At 34.4% G+C, this 23286-nt stretch overlaps 1 protein-coding gene across 2 annotated transcripts in view; it reads right to left on the reverse strand.

Moving 5' to 3' along the window:
* Window positions 1-23286, reverse strand: part of LOC110440381 (Krueppel-like factor 3) — a 62956-nt gene that overhangs the window by 35135 nt on the left and 4535 nt on the right. The window contains exons 1-2 of one of the 2 annotated variants that reach the window (XM_021483435.1): window positions 21905-21953; window positions 5986-6035 (exon numbers count right to left, since the gene is read on the reverse strand). In XM_021483435.1, the coding sequence (XP_021339110.1) occupies window positions 5986-6021 (36 nt within the window). In that variant the 5' untranslated portion in view covers window positions 6022-6035; window positions 21905-21953. Of the gene's footprint in view, window positions 1-5985; window positions 6036-21904; window positions 21954-23286 lie in introns of those variants that run through there. The other variant, XM_021483433.1, reaches the window with a different exon arrangement.

Here is a 23286-nt window from a genome sequence, read left to right on the forward strand (position 1 = left end):
CCCCTTTCATAAAACACTAAATCCCCCTTATATCCCACTAGTGAGCGTGCTTCCACACACTCCTGTCATGACCCCTTTCATGAAACATCCTATCCCCTTACTTTCCCACTAGCATGCTTCCATTTTCATCTCTTACCCATCAAATATGCCCATCAAATTTGCATGCAATCTCCCTATCCAACTAGTGTACCCCCTCCCTTCCCCCCCCCCAACAAATGACCCCCAGCTCATTCCCAATCAAGACCTAACCCCTCTCGTGTGTCTCCTGTCACTTTTCAATCCTTCCCCCTTACCCCCACCAAATAAACCCCTTAGAGTGCTCTAGTCTTCTCCATTAATGTTCCCCCACCATCAACGAACCACAACCCTCCTCCCACTACACAGGTCACTTCCACTCCTTAGTGACGTCATCCCATTCTATTCGGATCACCATAACAACTGTTTTAAAAGAGGTTAAGATTTGTCTTGGCATGAACTTTTGAGAGTAACTACTTATTTGAATAATACTCAACCACCAGATAAAAAGTAAATTAACCCTGTTACTCTCTTCTATCTTTATGTGGCGCCCCAGCTCCTCCTACAATGTCCTAACACAAAGCATCAAACACCTTTATGTATATACCTCAATTAACTTGGAAAGTATGTCCAGTATAGACGGTGAAAGTATGTGCAGTATAGACAATTGACACAGTAAAGGGAACTCTTAAGTTCAATAAAGACAGGTGAAAATGTTTCAAGCTAAATTTTGTTCAGTATAGACAGGTAAAATATGTACAGAATAGACAGGTAAAATCATGTTTGGTATAGACAGATAAAACCATGTTCAGTATAGACAGGTAAAATAATGTTTAGCATAGACAGCTAACCATTTAGTATAAACAGGTAAAATACGTTTGGTATAGACAGGTAAAAAATGCTTCTATTGTTTTATTTACTTCACAGTAACATTCAAATATTGATGAAATTTAGGTTCTTAACACTTTTTTTGACACAGTACATACCATCCTAATCCTCCTTTTCCTTGATTTTTCACAACAAATGAATTCTCGTCAAAACACCTTTAGACACAGACATTGAAGTGACCAAAATGAGTCCACATGATTTTTTTTGAATTTTTCTACCCACCAATTTTGAAAGATAAAGCACTATATCTTGAATTTCCACATTAATTTACTGAAATGTGCTGGAGATGTTCTTGAAATAGTGTGTCTAGCCAGTTCTATGTAGGGTGCCTCATATACTAGTTCAGTAACACAAACTTTATGGTATTTTGTCATCACATATACTGCTTTTAAAATTTCTGAGATTTTTTTAATCTGAAAACGAAAACATATAGTGTGAGAATTAAAAATGCCCAAAATCAGACTAAAACATTGAAAAGAATAATTTTACCAATATTTTGTGTAAAACTATTATTTTTCTATATTACATAATCACTTTTCAAGCTTACAGTAGCTTTATAAAACAGGAAGGCAGGGTATCGTTACCCCCCAGACAACTCCCACAGTAACTCGACCCCCTATAAACCTCACCATATTCCACTCACAACATACAGTGGGGTAGCGGAAATTAAAAACACATCATGTGAAAATGTTCACACATTTATCAGCTGTTCCAGACTGGTCATGATTTAGGAGGACATAAATGTGTCTCAATATACATACCCAAAAAAAAAGAAAAGTTGATATCAAATATTTTTAAAATTATTTTATTTCATTCAAAAATCATAACTGTTGTTTGCATACCATTTTCTTTGCTTCTTATCTGGGCAAAATGAATCTGATGTTACCCCAAACACTGCTGTTGGCAATGAAACCTGCCTAATCTGATACCCTAAAGATTACAACCTATTGATATGTCTACCTGTCTAAATCTGATACCCTGTATATACAATGTACTAGTTAGATTGGTCAAACTACCTGTCTAATCTGACATTCTAAAGAAACAACAGATTAGTTAGACTACCTGTCTGATCTGACACCCTGTAGATACAACAGATTGGTCAAACTACCTGTCTAATCTGACATTCTGAAGAAACAACAGATTGGTCAGACTACCTTTCTTATCTGACACACTGTTTATACAACATATTGGTCAGACTATCTGTCTAATTGGGCTTTTTGAAATTAAATTTAAAGTTGTTTGGATCAATGATAAATTACCACTTCTGGCAATGTTTTGGAAAACAAGATCTTGAAAAGAAAAAAAAAAATAGAATGACCTAACAACTTTTTCTTGCACTTAAAAAATATGAAATATCTTAACTTTATATCCATAAAAAAAAAGATAAAAATAACTTGTTATAGCTTATAAACATGTATCTTGATGAGAAACATTCCTTTCATTGAAGTAACCCCTCCCTTGCGATATTTTCAATCTACACCGCATAACACTGACAGAGGTCAAAAGGATGTTGTGTTTACAAGGTACATCATAACTATATATATAACCTATATATTCCAAACAGGAAACTTCACAGATAACCGGACACCATGGAATAGGAACATGGACTCACAAACCTACCATTATAGCACTGATAGGCAAAGCAAGGGACCCCGCCCCTTTCTGAGATCAACCATCATCATTAACTCAAAGCTTACTCAGCTTAATTAACAAACAAAAATGTGTTTCTTTCTCATCAAATTTTCATAACTAAGCTGAAATATCTGTCCATTATAAATTTCTGCTCTCTAGGTTCATGTGGTAACTTCCTATTTTCAATATGTACAAATGTTTTATGAATTTTCTAATATTCATTTCAAATCAATTATCATTTTTTGTGTGTTTTACCTATCAATAAGCTAACAACACGTTGAATGAGCAGGCTTGTTAGTTAAGAAGCTGCTGTTAATATTTACTTGATGTGATTCATAAAGCAATTAGTAAAACACAGAAGTAGAAGTAACATGCTGTTTATCTGTGTTGGGTCTGACTCTGTAACCCCCAATTAATCTACAAAACACCACTACATAGGGTCAAACATGTTATTATGGAATCGCCAACCCCCATACCTCAACTCAATTCAACTCAACCCTCAACTAATCCCCCCCCCCCCTCTCCCTGCTAAATCTTAATAAGACATAAAAAAAAATGCAACACAAGTTTAAATAACCCTAGCCTACCAGGCTGAGTAAACAAGTTTAAATAACCCTAGCCTACCAGGCTGAGTAAACAAGTTTAAATAACCCTAGCCTACCAGGCTGAGTAAACAAGTTTAAATAACCCTAGCCTACCAGGCTGAGTAAACAAGTTTAAATAACCCTAGCCTACCAGGCTGAGTAAACAAGTTTAAATAACCCTAGCCTACCAGGCTGAGTAAACAAGTTTAAATAACCCTAGCCTACCAGGCTGAGTAAACAAGTTTAAATAACCCTAGCCTACCAGGCTGAGTAAACAAGTTTAAATAACCCTAGTCTACCAAGCTGTAAAAACAGGTATCACCAACATCGGAAGCCAATCCTCTAATGGACTGGTGTTCTTACTGGAATAAATCAAGACGCAATTACTTCAAGCCACAAATAATATGTAAAGTTGTGGCTATGCTGCAACTGACGACAAGGTTTGAACAAGTTTTTCTTACTAATTCCGTGTTGGGGGCCAGCACAATATCTCTGACTAAATGTAGGGGGATGGGTTTATCACAGGACAATGAAAAAGATTTTGTTGGCATTTCTTTCTAACTGCAATATATATTGGTGGGCTTATTACCAAGCATGGGCTTATTGCTGGATAAATACGGTATATTATAAAATATGTAGGAACATGTATGTTTTCCTAATTTGATTAGCAAGGAAAAAGATCACTTCTTCCATATAGCTAGTTTACGAATGAATGACATAGATAAAATTCTGGTAATAGAAAACATATATATAGACTTTATCAGACAAGCCAATACAGGACCTTTTTGCCTCTTATTTCACACAAATACAAATGTATGCAATTTTCGCTACTGAGATCAGCTGTTGGGTTCATGACATGTTGACTGCGTGTCATCAGAGAGATTAGAAGACGGATGTCCAGGAGGTTTAAGAGAATTAGAATCAATCCAGTGACTGACCAGTCAACTGACCAACTGAATGACTGGTCCTGTGACAGATGAACTTCTACCAATGTTAACAGCAAATCGGTTTTAGCCTCTGGCAACAGATTTCTCCAGACAAGCACAGTAAACCTGGTAAATCGTACACAAAACATCCCAATCTGGATACCTGTCTGTGTGCGGACATGTTAACAGCTTTCTGTGCTAATAAATGTAAAGATTTATGAATACCTGTACAATCTCTGATCAAGAAAAAACCATTAGAGGAGGGGGGAATTCAAGCACTTTTCGTTAAGGTTGATTTTTAACTATCTGAAGAAACATTTACCTGTCACAGTTGTAAATTACCGGTAAGTTACCCTACAGCTTCACAGATAGAGCTACCTACAGCCTCAGTAGTAAATTTATTTTAATTATTATATATTCTGGATTTAAATGTGAAATCATGTCCAATAAGTCAATGTAACCAGATACTGAATCTTTCAATTGTATTTTAACATGGAAACCTTATTTATGAATCAATGTGTGACACTTAAATAAACAAAATAACTCATTAGTAAACTACCCTACACTTACATGTAACTTGAGAAAAATAGCATACAGCTTTACATGTAAATTAACCTACAACCTCAAATATAAATAACCCTACACCTTTACCACCTGTATATATTACCCTATAACTTTACCACCTGTAAATTACCCTACACCTTTACCACCTGTATATTACCCTACACCTTTACCACCTGTGTATTACCCTACACCTTTACCACCTGTATATTACCCTATACCTTTACCACCTGTATATTACCCTATACCTTTACCACCTGTAAATTACCCTACACCTTTACCACCTGTATATTCCCCTACACCTTTACCACATGTATATTACCCTACACCTTAACCACCTGTATATTTCCCTACACCTTTACCACCTGTGTATTACCCTACACCTTTACCCCCTGTATATTACCCTACACCTTTACCCCCTGTATATTACCCTACACCTTTACCCCCTGTATATTACCCTATACCTTTACCACCTGTATATTACCCTATACCTTTACCACCTCTAAATTACCCTACACCTTTACCACCTGTATATTACCCAACACCTTTACCCCCTGTAAATTACCCTACACCTTTACCCCCTGTATATTACCCTACCCCTTTACCACCTGTATATTACCCTACACCTTTACCACATGAATATTACCCTACACCTTAACCACCTGTATATTACCCTATACCTTTACCACCTGTAAATTTCCCTACCCCTTTACCACCTGTATATTACCCTACACCTTTACCACCTGTATATTACCCAACACCTTTACCACATGTATATTACCCTACACCTTAACCACCTGTAAGGTACACTACATCTTTAGAAGTTAATTACTTAACAGGTTTATCTGTAAATTACCTTTCATCTTTACCTGCTTTAATCCACCAGCTTTATAAGTAAACTACATTTAGTCTCATCATAAAATTCTGTATAGCCTCATAAGTAAGTTACCATACAGTCTTGCCAGGCACTATTACCAATGGTGAGGGTACAAATAAGTCCCTCAAGTAGCCACAGCAAGTACAGCCTCCGCAACCAAACCCAGCCAAGCCTCCGTAGCTCACCTAAACCACCGATAGGGGTACAAAGTACACACATGCTTAAAGGATAGCTTTACATAATTTAACGCAGTAAAACAATTTGAGGAACACAAGAGTGGCAGCCCGACTGCGTTACTACAGTGATCAAGTGATTACTCTGACCCGATGGTTATCACTCTCGCTGTTTTGTCCTATAAAATAGCAAAACATGGATGTGATATTTCCATCATTTAAGCCGTTTATCAAGCCTATCACATGACTCCCTATTCACTGGAAGAGATAAAAGGGGACAAGGTCAGGAGGGGGAGGTTTCGGAGGCTGGAGAGGATCCAACAACTCACCTCTGGGTAATGTCTCCCTTTCATGGCAGCCCGCATCCTCCACCGCCATCCTTCATCAAACCAATAATTCTACTTTACTCAAAAATACTGAATTTGTCAACTTCTAAGTTGTAACTAAACAATTCAGTTCAGCATAACATTTTTCTTTTTTGAATTTTTTTCCATACTAAGTATTTGTTTAATCTTGAAAATAAATTACTTGGTCGTAATGCAAAAATCTTATCGAAAATGAATTGAAAAATTTAATATCGAAAAATGAAATTGGCATTTTTATAGACTTGAATATCTACACAGCTTGGCACAGCTCCTAACAGCATGAACTTTTTTCAGTAAAGTTGTCTTAACCAAACAAGATTCACTTTGGTGTACAATTTCTATATTCCCTCATACATATGCAACATTTTTTTTCCCAAGAGTTGTCTTCAGTGCAAACCAAATGCAACTGATATGGGGAGAAAAGAACCCAATATGTTGATTCAAAGCTAAAATATTATGTCATTTGATTATGAAATGTGACATCCTTCAATTGTTTTTTGTGTGACGAACAGACAAGAAACAGTCATCCCACACCTATGCATGATTTCTGTCTTACATAAGATGGCACCCTGCTTCTTATACCTTCAGACACTGACACTGCCCCCCCNTTAACCTCTTGGTGAAACCTTTACCGCTTAATTACATGAAATTACAGAGCTGGCTACTGAAACTTCAAAAAATACTTCCATGTTCCAAAATTGATATCACCCTAATCATTGCACTCAAAACTTACGTTACCAATTATTTATACTATATCGTCTACTGATGATTTAAAAACAGTTACACATTTCAAAACTTTTAATCAATCATACTTAGATAACACAGAAACTGCTTCATCAGATTTTCAAGAGACTTCGAACTTTCTAGAATGAACAAAATCAGCACTTATATTAGAACTTGCATATTTACACTTGTTCAAATATTTTCTTAAGAGCAATTTAGAAAATGATAAGTGTAAACTCTATTAAAGGAAGCATGTGAGAAATTCAGGAAATTTTCTGTAATTATACATAAAATGTCTACCCTTCCCATCCTGGAACTTTTGAAACTTTATAAGCAAGCAGTAAGTAACAGGTTCAGCATCTACAGTGGAAAACAGTCTTCCATTAACAATAGATGACTTAAGGATACATGCTACCTTAACTGTGAAGTGCATCTCCAAAGCAAAAGAGTTTGAAACTAAGAACATGTCAATTGTCTTGGTTTATTAATTGATAATACATGTAACGATAACAAAAGAATGTGTACTTTAATCAAATAATGTAAAGCTAATTTATTGGGTAATACTGATTCGAATATTTAAATATAACTGTTACAAAAATCACAGATATTGTGTGTACTGTCAAATTTGCTTAAGAAACCAACTCTATTTAGAGATCATCTGAGTTTAATGCTTTAGAACATGCATCAGTTCCATTCACAGCTGGAACAGAGGGATGGGCTTATTACCAGACAACATTTGAATGGTGAAGATTTTTAAAGAAGATAAGGTAAATATTTTTCTAATAAAAGGCATACTATATTCACCTATTTATTCCTTTTCTTTAATTTTTTTTTTTTTTAACTCTAGTTAAATTCTCCCAGCATGCACCACAAAGCATAATTTCTGAAGCTATTTGGTTAAAGGCACATTAACCCACTGATAAACTTCTTTCTGTTTCTATCGTGGTTTTTTTTATTATTTTCAAATTTTTGACGATCTAATATAATAACCATTATAAATTTTTATACAAATTCATATCATATTTCTGTAAAAGTGCCAACATGACTATCTATCTGTAAGCCAGGGCCACAGGAGGATAAAACACTTTGTTCGCTGGTAGCAGGACTAACCAGAAGTAGTTGTGTAGGGTAATAAACAGAATTATCAGAAAACAAACACAAGGGAAAAAACTGCCTGGTCTATGTACGTTCTACAAGGAATTCTATTTTTGAATGTTGTGGAGTTCATAAGGTGATAAATACAGTTGATCACATGCCAAATTGCATAATTGGCCAGACTTCACATATTTTGGGATTTCAAAGAAGCATATTAGAACGGTTACATAAACTCACCGGTCCAATAAATAAATAGAATGTTGGGCAATTAAATATACTTAATCTTTTTATTTTAAACCAACTGTGAACTTTTTCAAATTCATAATATGATAAACAACCAATTTTCTTAACCAATGGTGGCTGAATTGAAGATGACTTTGATTCTTGAAGCAAACTTTTGTTTTCAGTTACAAAGTGTTCCTTACAAGATATGATTTCTAAAGATCACATGTCCACTTTGTATCCATGGCAACAAGAGTAGCCCTAAGACAACCAATCTTTAAGACCTATACAAAGTGTTTTGCCATGTTGAAAAGTCCCTCCTCAGTCCCTGGATCCCCAGACTAGAAAGCTTAAGACAGTTCACAAGTAACCACAGGGATAAGCCTGTTCTCAGCCCCCTGGTTCTTTAGAGCAGAAAGCTTAAGACTGCTATTGAATCCCAACAGGAAAATGTTTAATAAAAAAATCACAGGTAACCATGGAAATGAGCCCGCCGTCAGTCCCTTGGTTCCCAAGAGCAGAATGACATATGCACATAGATCTGACACACTACACATATATCAAAGGCAAATTGACATTTAAACAAGTGACATTTACATCTTAATGACCTCAGACATTTTAATGGCTTCTAGCTAAGGTCGGGGTGAAGGTCATTTCGGGAATGATATCAGCTGTTCACCTACAACATATATTACAGGTTGTTGAATTTGTCACATGACTGATCTAACCTGAAATGAGATTTAAAATGCAACAAAAAATACAAGTTGCAAGTCCTTATGACAGAAGGAATTTTGCTAAATGACTCAGTGACCTAATCATGAAACCTCTGTAACACATACAACAATCCATAGGCCACTTATACCCTCAACAATACCATGCATAATCTGTCAAAGGGCTCTGATATATCCCTAAACATACTAACAAAACCAATCCAAAGGCCTCTCTCAACCACAAAATTCTATACAATATCAAACAATGGACCACTCAAATATATACAAAAATACCATACAAAATTTACAAAAGGGCCCTTATATCCCTCAAAATACTAAGAAAATCAATACAAAGGCGTTATATCCGAAAAATCCCATACAATATCAATCCATGGGCCACTAATATCCACTAAAATACCATACATAACCGACACTACATCCATTTATTCCATTGAATGGGATTATACAGAAAGAGTTTCAATGAAGCTAAATAAAACAAAATAATTTCAGTCAATATTTCTTTTTTTTTTTTTTTTAAATGAAAATGATATTAAATTTATTAACAAAGTAATTGATTTCAAAGACCATTTTCTTCATCTCAAGAAAATCCTGATGTGATGTTTTAATTTTATTTTTATAATATTAGTAGAATTTTATTTAAAATTTTGTAAACCACCGATACAACAAATATTTCTCACTTAATCCAAAGAACTTGGTCATTCAACATTATGTCTGTACTTTATGTTCAACAATTGACAAACATTTTACTTTTCATAAAAACATAAATGGTAGAGTTATTCCAATAAAATTTCATGTACAAGACTGACATCATAAAAAAATAAATCCTGAAAGACTAAAAAAACGAATATTGAATTTTAAATTTAATGCTATGTTCAGTTGTTATAATACAATGGCCAGTATAAATCATGTTGACGTGACTTGGACCGCTGTCCTTGAGGCAGGATTCCTTGTACCTGTCCAGGATGCTAGGGGACTTGAAATGGCTCTCCATGGTTACCCAGGAAGCTCTTGCAAGGGGAGATAATGCTAGCAACATGTGAAAGTAATAGCCTCTAATCTCGAGATGTCAGTAGCTGTCTCAGATAGCCATATCTCCAATCCCTGGCCATCTATCATTCTATCAAGTGTAAACCACCAGAGCTGAGCTACCTACAATCTGGTCTATTCTTTCATACACAAAGCTTCTGTGCACCAAGGGGTACTCAAATTCAAACAGGTTTATACCATTTTGTACACAGCTCAGTTTTATACCATTTTGTATACAGCTCAGTTTTATACCATTTTGTATATTATACAGCTCAGGTTTATACAATGTTGTATATTATACTGATCAGGTTTATACCATGTTGTATATTATATAGCTCAGGTTTTACCATCTTGTATATTATATAGCTACGGATTATATCATGTTGTATATTATATAGCTCAGGTTTATACCATGTTGTATATTATACAGCTCAGTTTTATACCATTTTGTTTATTATACAGCTCAAGACTTATACCATTTTGTATATTATACAGCTCAGTTTTATACCATTTTGTATATAATACAACTCAGGTTTATACCCTTTTGTATATTATTCAGCTCAGGTTTATACCATCTTGTATATTATACAGCGCAGGTTTATACCATGTTGTATATTACACAGCTCAGGTTTATACCATGTTGTTTATTATACAGCTCAGGTTTATACCATGTTTTATATTATACAGCTCAGTTTTATACCATTCTGTATATTATACAGCTCAGGTTTATTCCATGTTGTATATTATACAGCTCATGTTTATACCTTGTTGTATATTATACAGCTCAGGTTTATACCATGTGGTATATTATATAGCTCAGTTTTATACAGGTTTATACCATGTTGTATATTACACAGCTCAGGTTTATACCATGTTTTATATTATACAGCTCAGTTTTATGCCATTTTGTTTATTATACAGCTCAATACTTATACCATTTTGTATATTATACAGCTCGGGTTTATACCATGTTGTATATTACACAGCTCAGGTTTATACCATGTTTTATATTATACAGCTCAGTTTTATGCCATTTTGTTTATTATACAGCTCAAGACTTATACCATTTTGTATATTATACATCTCAGGTTTATACCGTGTTGTATATTATACAGCTCAGGCTTATACCATTTTGTATATTATACAACTCAGGTTTATACCATTTTATATATTATTCAGCTCAGGTTTATACCATCTTGTATATTATACAGCGCAGGTTTATACCATGTTGTATATTATATAGCTACGGATTATATCATGTTGTATATTATATAGCTCAGGTTTTACCATCTTGGATATTATATAGCTCAGGTTTATATCATGTTGTATATTATATAGCTCATGTTTTACCATCTTGTATATTATATAGCACAGTTTTATACCATCTTGTATATTATACAGCTCAGGTTTATACCATGTTGTATATTATATAGCTCAGTTTTATACCATCTTGTATATTATATAGCTCAGTTTTATACCATCTTGTATATTATACAGCTCAGGTTTATACCATGTTGTATATTATACAGCTCAGGTTTATACCATGTTGTATATTATACAGCTCAGGTTTATACCATTTTGTATATTATACAACTCAGGTTTATACCATTTTATATATTATTCAGCTCAGGTTTATACCATTTTGTATATTATACAGCTCAGGTTTATACCATTTTGTATATTATACAGCTCAGGTTTATACCATTTTGTATATTATACAGCTCAGGTTTATACCATTTTGTATATTATACAGCTCAGGTTTATACCATTTTGTATATTATACAGCTCAGGTTTATACCATTTTGTATATTATACAGCTCAGGTTTATACCATTTTGTATATTATACAGCTCAGGTTTATACCATTTTGTATATTATACAGCTCAGGTTTATACCATTTTGTATATTATACAGCTCAGGTTTATACCATGTTGTATATTATACAGCTCAGGTTTATACCATTTTGTATATTATACAGCTCAGGTTTATACCATTTTGTATATTATACAGCTCAGGTTTATACCATTTTGTATATTATACAGCTCAGGTTTATACCATTTTGTATATTATACAGCTCAGGTTTATACCATTTTGTATATTATACAGCTCAGGTTTATACCATTTTGTATATTATACAGCTCAGGTTTATACCATTTTGTATATTATACAGCTCAGGTTTATACCATTTTGTATATTATACAGCTCAGGTTTATACCATTTTGTATATTATACAGCTCAGGTTTATACCATGTTGTATATTATACAGCTCAGGTTTATACCATTTTGTATATTATACAGCTCAGGTTTATACCATTTTGTATATTATACAGCTCAGGTTTATACCATTTTGTATATTATACAGCTCAGGTTTATACCATTTTGTATATTATACAGCTCAGGTTTATACCATTTTGTATATTATACAGCTCAGGTTTATACCATTTTGTATATTATACAGCTCAGGTTTATACCATTTTGTATATTATACAGCTCAGGTTTATACCATTTTGTATATTATACAGCTCAGGTTTATACCATTTTGTATATTATACAGCTCAGGTTTATACCATGTTGTATATTATACAGCTCAGGTTTATACCATTTTGTATATTATACAGCTCAGGTTTATACCATTTTGTATATTATACAGCTCAGGTTTATACCATTTTGTATATTATACAGCTCAGGTTTATACCATTTTGTATATTATACAGCTCAGGTTTATACCATTTTGTATATTATACAGCTCAGGTTTATACCATTTTGTATATTATACAGCTCAGGTTTATACCATTTTGTATATTATACAGCTCAGGTTTATACCATTTTGTATATTATACAGCTCAGGTTTATACCATGTTGTATATTATACAGCTCAGGTTTATACCATGTTGTATATTATACAGCTCAGGTTTATACCATGTTGTATATTATACAGCTCAGGTTTATACCATGTTGTATATTATACAGCTCAGGTTTATACCATGTTGTATATTATACAGCTCAGGTTTATACCATGTTGTATATTATACAGCTCAGGTTTATACCATGTTGTATATTATACAGCTCAGGTTTATACCATGTTGTATATTATACAGCTCAGGTTTATACCATGTTGTATATTATACAGCTCAGGTTTATACCATGTTGTATATTATACAGCTCAGGTTTATACCATGTTGTATATTATACAGCTCAGGTTTATACCATGTTGTATATTATACAGCTCAGGTTTATACCATGTTGTATATTATACAGCTCAGGTTTATACCATGTTGTATATTATACAGCTCAGGTTTATACCATGTTGTATATCATACAGCTCAGTTTTAAACACTTCAGCGATGCACTTTACTAGCAGATGTTTCACGTTTAAATTTGCGTCAAAGTAAATGCAAACTTTTTAACAACTTTTTTTTTTTAATTTAAAAGCCATGAAATAAATTTTCCTGTATGAGGATTAATCTGCATCATCCAATTGACAACAAACACACCCACACAAAAATTAAGACATTTAATCCATTTATTCATAAAATAGGTACTTTAAAGACATTTTGACTATTCTTGTTTTGAAAATCATAGAAATTTCAAAACATTTTGAAAAAAGATTGTAATTTTTTTTTTTAAATTGAGAAATTCTGAGATACTTTAAACTTCTTTCGTGTATTTTGGAAATATGAGTTAATCATTTGTTGAGCGAAAACTAGGTCTCATTGTTAATAGGGTTCTGCCATTCTACAGACAATTACGAAGCCTTCGGGTTCAGGTCGGAATCAAGGACTTCTATCTTCTTGGTCAAAGTTTGTAACAGGTTTATCAATAACGGCCATACACATAGGGGCGAACTTATTACCAGCATGGACACATTGGTCAATCACGGTGCTACTGATCCAACCTTAATTAGGCCATGCAATTCTCATGTCATTGCCAAGGTCAGCATTCAGTAAAAAAAGGTTTCAATTCTACCACACCTTTCTCCTAGGTCAATGAACCTGCCTACATAATTCTGCAGCATGGCTGTTATAACATCTCCATGTGGCTTTGCTGAAAACCTACGTTATGCGGTCCTAATCACAGATTACAACAATATCTTTCGACCTGACGACACTTTCCGTCTAAGCTACACACAGCTGTGTATTCACAAGTCGAATCATGGCAAAATGTAAACTGACTTGCCGTCAATTGGGACGAGAATTATCTGACCATTAATATATTTTTAGTCTCTTTGTTGGTCTGTTTTTACCTAAATTTCATCCATTGGTGCGATGTAATAGAAAGGTACCAAAACAGTGCGAAGATGTCAAATCACACATCGTTTTCATCCATTGAAAATACCTTCAAGCAAATGAGTATTTTACCCAGGCATTAATTACCCTGAAACTAAATAGTGAAATTTTCATGGAAGCTACATTCTTAAATCTGTTATAATAACTTGTGATAAATGTGAAGATGATTATATTATGATGTTCAAATCTGAAATGAGAATCGAAGCAGTTTTTTTAATTTAAAAAGTTTCTAAATAATTATTTATAAATGATTGAAAATGGGTTCCTGCTAAATTTCGGTATTTTGTTTTGTTTTAAACAATGTCACACTTTTTTTTTGCTACAAGTCAAAAAAGGCCTAAATAAGATAGTGTTGATCAATTATAAGCTTACCAGGGCTATGTGGTTTCTTTGTCGTTTTTCGACATGAATAATGAATATGAAAAATACTTGCAACGTGCAGCAGTTTAGATTATATACACAAGTTTTATGAACAGTCGTTTATAAATTTGACAACACACATAGGTCTGTTCACATGAGCAATTCTAAAACTTTAACGCAAGGCAGAGTATTCAAATGTTGTCAACCCTGAGTATCAATTAAGCAGAAAACAATTACACTATCTTGTCCATCCCAATGCAATGTGATAAGGACACAAGTTTTTGTTTAAACACCGTAAAACAAAATTCATTTTACAAATTTGCTTCAGTTCAAGACTTGTTTGTTTCAGAAAAAAATGTCCCATTTGCTCTGTTGGAGCACAAATTTCCCTGGAAGTAAACCTGAAGAAGTGTAGGTAAGTAGCACTTTAAGAGACCCAGCAGGTTACAGTTAAATGAGGTGCAAACCCATTGACAACTGAACATCACAGGAAGTCTTAGATTCCAACTCATAAATTCTAGCATGCACCACAACTTACTGGTCCCCTAGGAAGCAAGATATATTGAAAACTATGAAAATTCAACTAGCGCCCCCTTGGGGGATACCAAGATGTTGAAACTTTGACGGACTACCAGCGCCCAATGAAGGGGAAACCATCAATGAAGTTGGTAACATCAACTAGCGCCCTCTAGGGAGATGAGCAGAAAATATACAGTCGGTAAGACCTACAACTCACTCAATTTAACATGCCAATCTGATCTCTGCAATATTCATGCAAAACCTGTCTCTGTGGGAAAACGGAGCGTGATGTACCAGGGCACATCGGAGTAACAATGACGCAGGATCCTACCGTCAGGGTGTAAATTACAACTGACTTTGGAATTGTAATGTCACTCTTCGTCTCTCCCTACAGTCTCGTCACTCAAATTACGATCAGCCACCTTCCGACCCAATCAGACATTTCTGCCTCAGTATAAGTACAGTCCTACAGTAAAGCAGGTTCTACTAGAACACTTATCCTGAATTATCCAAAAAAAATCTCTGCATTGAACAGTACAGCCTGTAATCCAAATACATTGAAATTCCACACCTTCAGTCTGGATCACGATTTTGGAAGAAAAACTCAAATATTTAACCTTTAACAATTATAAATAACTCTTTCTGACTTTTTAATTAAAAATGTTTCAATTAAAGACAAATATGTTTTTTTCATTTTTTAAGGAAATTGAAGAAGAAAAAAGTTTGCATGAACTTGTTACCAAGGTAACCAGGCTAGGTAACTGGTTACCATGGTCTTGTAGACTCTCATCAAACTAAGTAACTAAAGGACAATACAAGTGCTTGGAGACAACATTTACTTTTCTGGAACACACAAAATTTTCTTGCCAATTCTTAGCTTTGTGCTAGTCAGGTGGGCCTCATCAGCTTGAAATGTCCATGTATATTGCATGTATTTTATAAGGTGCAGTTCTTTTCTTTACCTTTCTAACAATATAGGTCCAGTGTGATCTTGGTAACAAAATTGCAAATCACAAACGTCACTAGTAAATCATTTGACACTAAAAAAAAGACTGTCAGGCATGAATGCCCCTAAGGCCATGTAAAACCAATTCTATATTTGACAATTTCTGCAAAAAGTAACTATGATGTTGACCTTGTCACCCTGAAGTATGAACCCATCTGAGCTTTTCTCATAAATGACCTTTAAATAATGATTTGTATAAGGTTTTAACAAAATCTTTTACATAAATGAAGTTACTAGAGTGGTGAAACGGGACAGGGAGGGATGGCCATGGGTCCCCCCCCATAAAATAAACGGGGGGGGGGGGGGGGGCATAAATATATGCAAACATCAGTATAAATAAGGTCAATCCTGTTACCGTTTCAGAGAAACCTACGTAACAAACTTTCTGCTGCCATGGTCTTGAAACTAAAAGAGTTTGAAAAACTTGCAGGTATTGGCCTAATAAACACAGCAATTATTTTTCAATATGATTTTTCCTTTTATCAATCCTTATCAAAATTAAGTTGATTTTCATGACGTGAACATGACTAGAAGGACCTCCTATCAGTAAAACATGGCTAATATTAACTCTGTGTCACCATGTTAACCCACTTCTATCATGGTCACCCCCTAATCCTGCCGCTGTGGTCAATATTTGTAAATAACTGGACAAATTCCATTTACAGTTAATACCCCTTCGCCATCAAAGACACAAGAAACAGGTTGTGATATCCTTCTGACCACAAGATGACCAATTTAGAGTTATGAACTACTTGGGTAGACAAAACAATGGTATCAACCTCATTCTGTGTTAATAGTTACATCTTTACGACACCTTTCAGGGGAGAATCACTTCAGGTCACTTTATCAATTAAAGTAACAATTAGAAATAACCAAGGTTAAAATTAAAATTGAACCTGTTCAAAATTCTCATAATTTTAAAGAAAACAGAAATGAGCATGAGCAATTCTAAGACTTTAAGGAAAGGCAGAGTATATATTCAAATGTTGTCAACCCTGAATATCAATTAAGCAGAAAACAATTACACTATCTTGTCCATTCCAGTGCAATGTGATAAGGACACAAGTTTTTGTTTAAACACCGTAAAACAAAATCCATTTTACGAATTTGCTTCATTTCAAGCCTTTTTGCTTCAGAAAAAAATGTTTTTGTTCCCAAGTAAAAAACAAATATATTTACTTTACTTTTTGTAAGGGGGAGCGAAGGACAGTGTCAATTGAAGGGAAGAGATTGATAGAGATTAGGAAAACATGGGAAGAAAGATGAACGAGAGAAAGAGGAAAAGTGGCAAAGCAAGAAGATGGTGATGACAGACAAAGAGAAGATGAAGGAATGGTGAAAAAATCAATTGGAAAGAAAAGAATGGGGAGATTGAAAGACAGGTAAGAAGGAGATGGCCAAAGGGGAGACCATGAGAAAAAAAAAATAATGGAGAGAAAGGTGGATGGAAGTGGAATAAAAGGAAAAAGGATAACTAAGGTAAAGATGAAATGAAAACATAGAAAGGGGAAGGAGGAGAAAGATAGAAAAGGGATGAAGTGATAAGGAAGTAGAAGGGAGGTATAGAATAGAGAAGTGGGATAGAGAGAAGAAAAGTAAGGAAGAAGTAGGGATATAGGGGTGGGATATAGGGGAGACAGGTAAGGGGAAGCAGGGGATATATGGGAGACAGATAATGGGAAAGTAGTGGGATTTACGCAGGACAGGAAATAAGAAAGAAGGATAGAGATTTGGAGAGGTTATGGGAAGTAGGGAGATATTAAATAGGCAAATAGTGGGCAAGTAAGGGGATATAGAGGGAACAGGTAAAAGGAAGTAAGGGGATATTAAAGAGACAATTGTTGGGCAAGTAGGGGATATAGAGGAGGACAGATAATGGGAGATAGAAGGATAGACAGGAAGGGAAATTGAGAAGTAGGGGGCTAAAGAGTGTAGTTTAAAATGAGGAAGATATCAGTAATGGGAAAACATTAGATATAAGGGAACAGATAATGGAAAGTAAGGGGATACAGAAAGGAGAGGTAATAGGAAATTAGAAGAATATACTGTAGCTCGGAGTATCATTGGTACATCCCGGTGTCCCTAAAGTAGAGGGTAATACCTACAAACATTTCTGTGTAGCCCTGCCCTCACCAGGACTTTGGAATGCTTTCAGGGTCATTCTCAATCAAGTGCCAATACCCATACTTTACTTGTTCTGAATTCCATGTACCATTTAACAGTCAGCTTGACAGACACCATATTATTTAAATGTTACGCTTCAAAATTATTGTTTGAATGATACAACATTGCAGTCTGAAGTTAAAAAATATTAATACCCACAGCTAAACCAATGGGCATCAAATAATGAAAACTATTCTGGTTTTGAATAGTTAGAAATAAACATTTTCCTTTTTATATGATGTCCAATAAAGCTTACAATGCTTAACGTGTTTGTATCCAGACACAGTCTAGAGGAGACTGTCCACTATTAGCTATGTATCATAAGTAAATTAGGTTTCAGAGAATTTACAATCTGCATGTTGGTAATTTGTGTCTATTTATTCGGTAAATTCCTGAGGGAAAACAGAGCCATGTAACCTAACATAACACACTGTCCAGACCACACCCTAGCCTACACAATGTAATGTCAAACTAACAGCTATTTATAATACCGCCTCATACTCCATGACGCAAATCCCTGTCCCGTAAGTTCAAAGTTAAACTGTCGTTAAAAAACAATCATTTTCTATCTGGGCGGGGGTGGAGCCCATTATGTGTCTTAGAAATTTAATTATTTTTTGTGGATGAGTGAATACGCTTACATGACACAACAATCAATGCCTAATTATGACACCATAACAATTCTTTATTCAAATATAATACCTAGGTCAGATATATCTTAAGCTTGATCAGCTTTCAACACTAAAATTCAAAATTTCAAATTTCAAAATTTCTTAAAAGGGGAAATCAAAAACAAATGTGACTTGTTTTTATAATTAAATAATATGAACTTTGAGATAATAAAGTGTAAAATGCTTCAACATTTTGGGGATAATTTTCATATTTCAATGTTTTGGAAAGTTAATAGGTCATTTGCTAGATAGATCTTGGATTTTTTTCACTGTAGTTGGATGTGATATCAGGATTTAAATTTTTTATTAAGAATTACCAGGTTCTTAATGAGACATAGCCTTGTCAGTGATTTACCAAGGCAAAGGACATTGTTCCTAAGGAATATTCTATGTCAAAATAAATTCTGCCTGAATTGACATTTCTTATTTAAATTAAATGGCATTTCTCTAAAGGAACTTTCTAGGTCAACGAGAGTTTCTCAAAAATTGACATACCAGCAGATATTCAAGTTCAATTGATATTAATTTTTTTCGAAATAACAAAAACCTTTACAATATGTCTTATAAAATCTGCTGATCTGAAAAATATTTTTTGGAAAAGGGATAGGTACAATGAAGAACGATCTGAACCCTATCTAAAACAACTAACAAAATTTTATGAAAGAAATATTTCAATTCTCAAACATTTGTAATTACAAACTAAAAATACCATTGTTTGGGCACAATAGACAAAACGATAATGGTTAGGAACCTTCTGTTCGACAATGCTATTCCTGTAACGAATGATGCTTGACATACATTCGACACACCACACATCATCGGAAACCCTAGAAACTTGTAAAGTCACAACACAAAGAGACATGACGTCGCATCAGGACCTACAAATGACAGACTTCGTCAAATGTCAGATGTCATCACATGTGGCAACTTTTGGCCATCAGTCTGCCCAACCTCTGACAACCTCGACCAACCTTTTGTAATCCCAACATCTTTATATTACCACCCTGTCTGTAACTTTACCACAAAGCCACATTTTACCTATGAAAGTACAATAGTCTACCTGGGGAAGCATCAAATTCAGCTTTTTGTATGACTAAAATACTACCTTTGATGGCAAAATCGCGGTAGGGTCAAATAGTTTAAAGTTTGGTTATCTTAACTGGTTGGGAAAAAAAAGTATAAACTCAAATTATAAAATTAATTATTTTCCCTTTTTTAACAAATGACTGCAGAAGTTTTTTACATTCTGAGTCTTTTATAAAATAGCTTTTGAGGTTTTTTGGCTGAATTTCGATTTTTATGAAATTGCTCCACACAAAAGTTTCATGTAAATTTTGTGTTAAGCTAACAATGCTGATACTTGTGTGTAATTTGGACAATGAATTGAGGCCAAACTTGACGGCTCCTGGTCTAAACAAGACAGGTACATATACTAACAAAAACAAATAACTGGTTGAACCCAACGATAAACACTTCCATATCTTTGTGTATTCAGCATAATTTTTTATTATTGTCATGAATTATGACTAATTTTTAAATGACACCTAGTAAAAATTAAAATTATCATTCAAATATCAATAATGAATAAATAGATAAAAAAATATTCATAAAATAAAATATGCACAAGTTTTGATATGAAAAAAAGAAGAAATGCAGGATGATTTCCATTACCTTTGGCCCTGACCTTGACCTTAAACCTTTCACAAAGAATGTGCTTCTGTAGTCTGTTTGAAAACATCCCATTCATTGCTTATGCGAAATTGACATTTCAATTAAATTTGACCTATACATGTATGACCTTGACCTTTGACTTGTCACCTCTGTATTCTTCCTGTATCTAATTCTTACAGATGTTGTCATAACAACTAAGAGAAAGCTTAAAGAGTGCTGTTCTACTATGCTGACTGCCGATATGAATTTGATGTTTTGGAGACATGACCTTGACCTTGCTAAGAGAATGAATCAGGATACTTTTTTTGCGTGTTGGTCAGTTCACGAAGTAATTTTTACTATAACCCATTGACAGAATTCAGTTTCTACAATCCAAATGTTTGTGTCCCTGTAGCCTTCAAAATTCAGTTTCTACATCTGTGTGTCCTTGTAGCCTTCAAAATTCAACCTTAAATCAATCTTTACATTTTTAGGAACAATTTGGTAAGGCTTCTGTCTTTCAGAGATTTGAGCTATTTGGTATGCCTAAACTATGTGACAGTCAAATAAATGTAAAAGGTAACATTTTTAGTTAATGCCACAGAGCCCCTTCCAGGACTGAATATCATAACACAAATTCTCCCACATTTTATAAGTTGTTTTTCATAAGTATTAAATAACAACCACCACTAATTACTATATTTTATAAGCAGTCATCATCACGGTTATCATGAATATTCAAAAACGCATTTGGGAAAAACATATAAATACGTCCATGGCGACAAAGAGTCTCAGTAATTAGCCCAAGTTGACAATTTTATAGTGGTGCTTTGATGCTATTTCTCAAGACAAGGTCACACGAAGTTGGAATGCTTGATCTCATTAGGTTTCATCTACAGACCAACTCGCCGTGTGACTTGCTTAATTATGCTAATCTGGGAGTCAATCCATCTGATTCAGGTTGTTAGACGACTACGTCCATCTCTTTGTCATGCCAGGAAAGAACAATCTAGTCATTACTCGACTAGCATCAGAGCTTTTCTTAGCTATTTTGGGAAAAGGACTCGGGCTAAAAATGGGAGTGCAACGTAAATAGAAAATTGGGGGAAATACAAAAATTGCAATGGCAACAAATTACAAATCCATCTTTCGTTACGGGATTGGGATTTTACTGATACATGAATTTTATGGGATGGAAATTTTACTGAAACATCGCAAGAAGTATTATGGGATGGAGATTTACTGATGTATGGGTATTATGGAATGGAGGTTTTACTGATACATGAATATTATAGGATGGAGATTTTACTGGTGTATGGATGATATGGGGTGGAGATTTTACTGAAACATCACATAAGTATTATGGGATGGAGGTCTACAGATGTATGGGTATTATGGGATGGACACATCAATATTATAGATAAAGACTTACCGAATGTTGATCATTTGAATCACTGAAATCTTCGTCGTCTTCTTTTATACTGTAACATTAAAAAAGTTTCTTTTAAAAGAATGAAACGAAAATTTCACGGCATACAGTAAACCAAACTTCATACAATACTGAACTTTTTGCCAATTACACTGATATTTCTGGGAAAAGGTTGATTGCAGAAAAACTAAAAATACAAAAAACCAATTGTACTGAAATATTGCAGCAAAGTAACAGTTTTCGCCATCATGACACGATGCCTAGACGTCTTGTTATTGTACCAATATATTTTCCTCAAAAAAAGGGGAAAATAAAAAGCTGTTACAATACAATCCAATAATCCTCTGCTCAGTCAAGCTTCACCCAAGTATGATCATTTGTCAACAAATAATCCGCCTTTCAGAAGTGATTAAGTTGTTTAATAATCGTGGTGGACAACGTCACAATATTTTGAACTTTGACCCCTGTGACCTTGACAACCTACAATGGGTACAGTACAAACTAGGAAATTGAACGTTTAAACGAACATTAAACCGTAAAAAAAAGGAAGGTCATTGATTTTTATGATAAGAAATTCACTGTTGCCAAGGTCACTATCTGTGTATTCCGATTTCTTCTGATAATTTAATGGCAAATTCGTTTATCATCAAATCAATAATTAACTGAAAGCAATAAAGCCTCTTGTTCACACCATTTAAGGAAACTCATTCAATTAAGTGTCGTGAGGAGAGAGGAATTTTTTTTGCATTCCCAAGGACAGGCAGCAAAAACTCAATAGCCATCATGACCAATATCTAGTGTCGGTAGCCCAGCGTGCAATGTGACATCAAAGTGAATTCTGTTCTACGTAGATTGGTCAGGGTGCGACAAGAACGCCTCACAATTAGGAAACCTCCACTGTCTGTCAATCTAGAAAATGCAATCAGCAAATTCTGCGCTTCCAATCATTTAAACAGTAGCCATGACAACACTTGCTTTGGCTCCACCTTAGCTGTCAAGCAAAATATGCACTTTGCTTCCCAACACCCGCAAATACAGGATATCTGAACATCTATCAATACTAGGCCGCCCAATGCCAATTGATACTTGAGTTCCTGTTACCCACAATTGCTGGGCCTCCAAACATCCATCTACCCCAAGGTTTCACAAAAAACAGGGGCCTGTATTTATGAATCCATTTAAGCACATATTCTGAGCAGAAAGCAACTTTCTTGTAACTCACTTAAATCATGTGACACAACCAAAACGTTCAGTGTAAACAATGAAGTCAGTATCTGGTTTTGAATCACTCTCAAATTCCTTCCAAATCCTTTACAACATGTAAAGTTTTATTAACTCATCACCAGACAAGAAATTGGGCTTGAACACAGAATTTACGTTTGTAC

The sequence above is a fragment of the Mizuhopecten yessoensis genome, unplaced genomic scaffold, assembly GCF_002113885.1.
Source record: "Mizuhopecten yessoensis strain PY_sf001 unplaced genomic scaffold, ASM211388v2 scaffold11179, whole genome shotgun sequence".
Taxonomy (NCBI): Eukaryota; Metazoa; Mollusca; class Bivalvia; order Pectinida; family Pectinidae; genus Mizuhopecten; species Mizuhopecten yessoensis.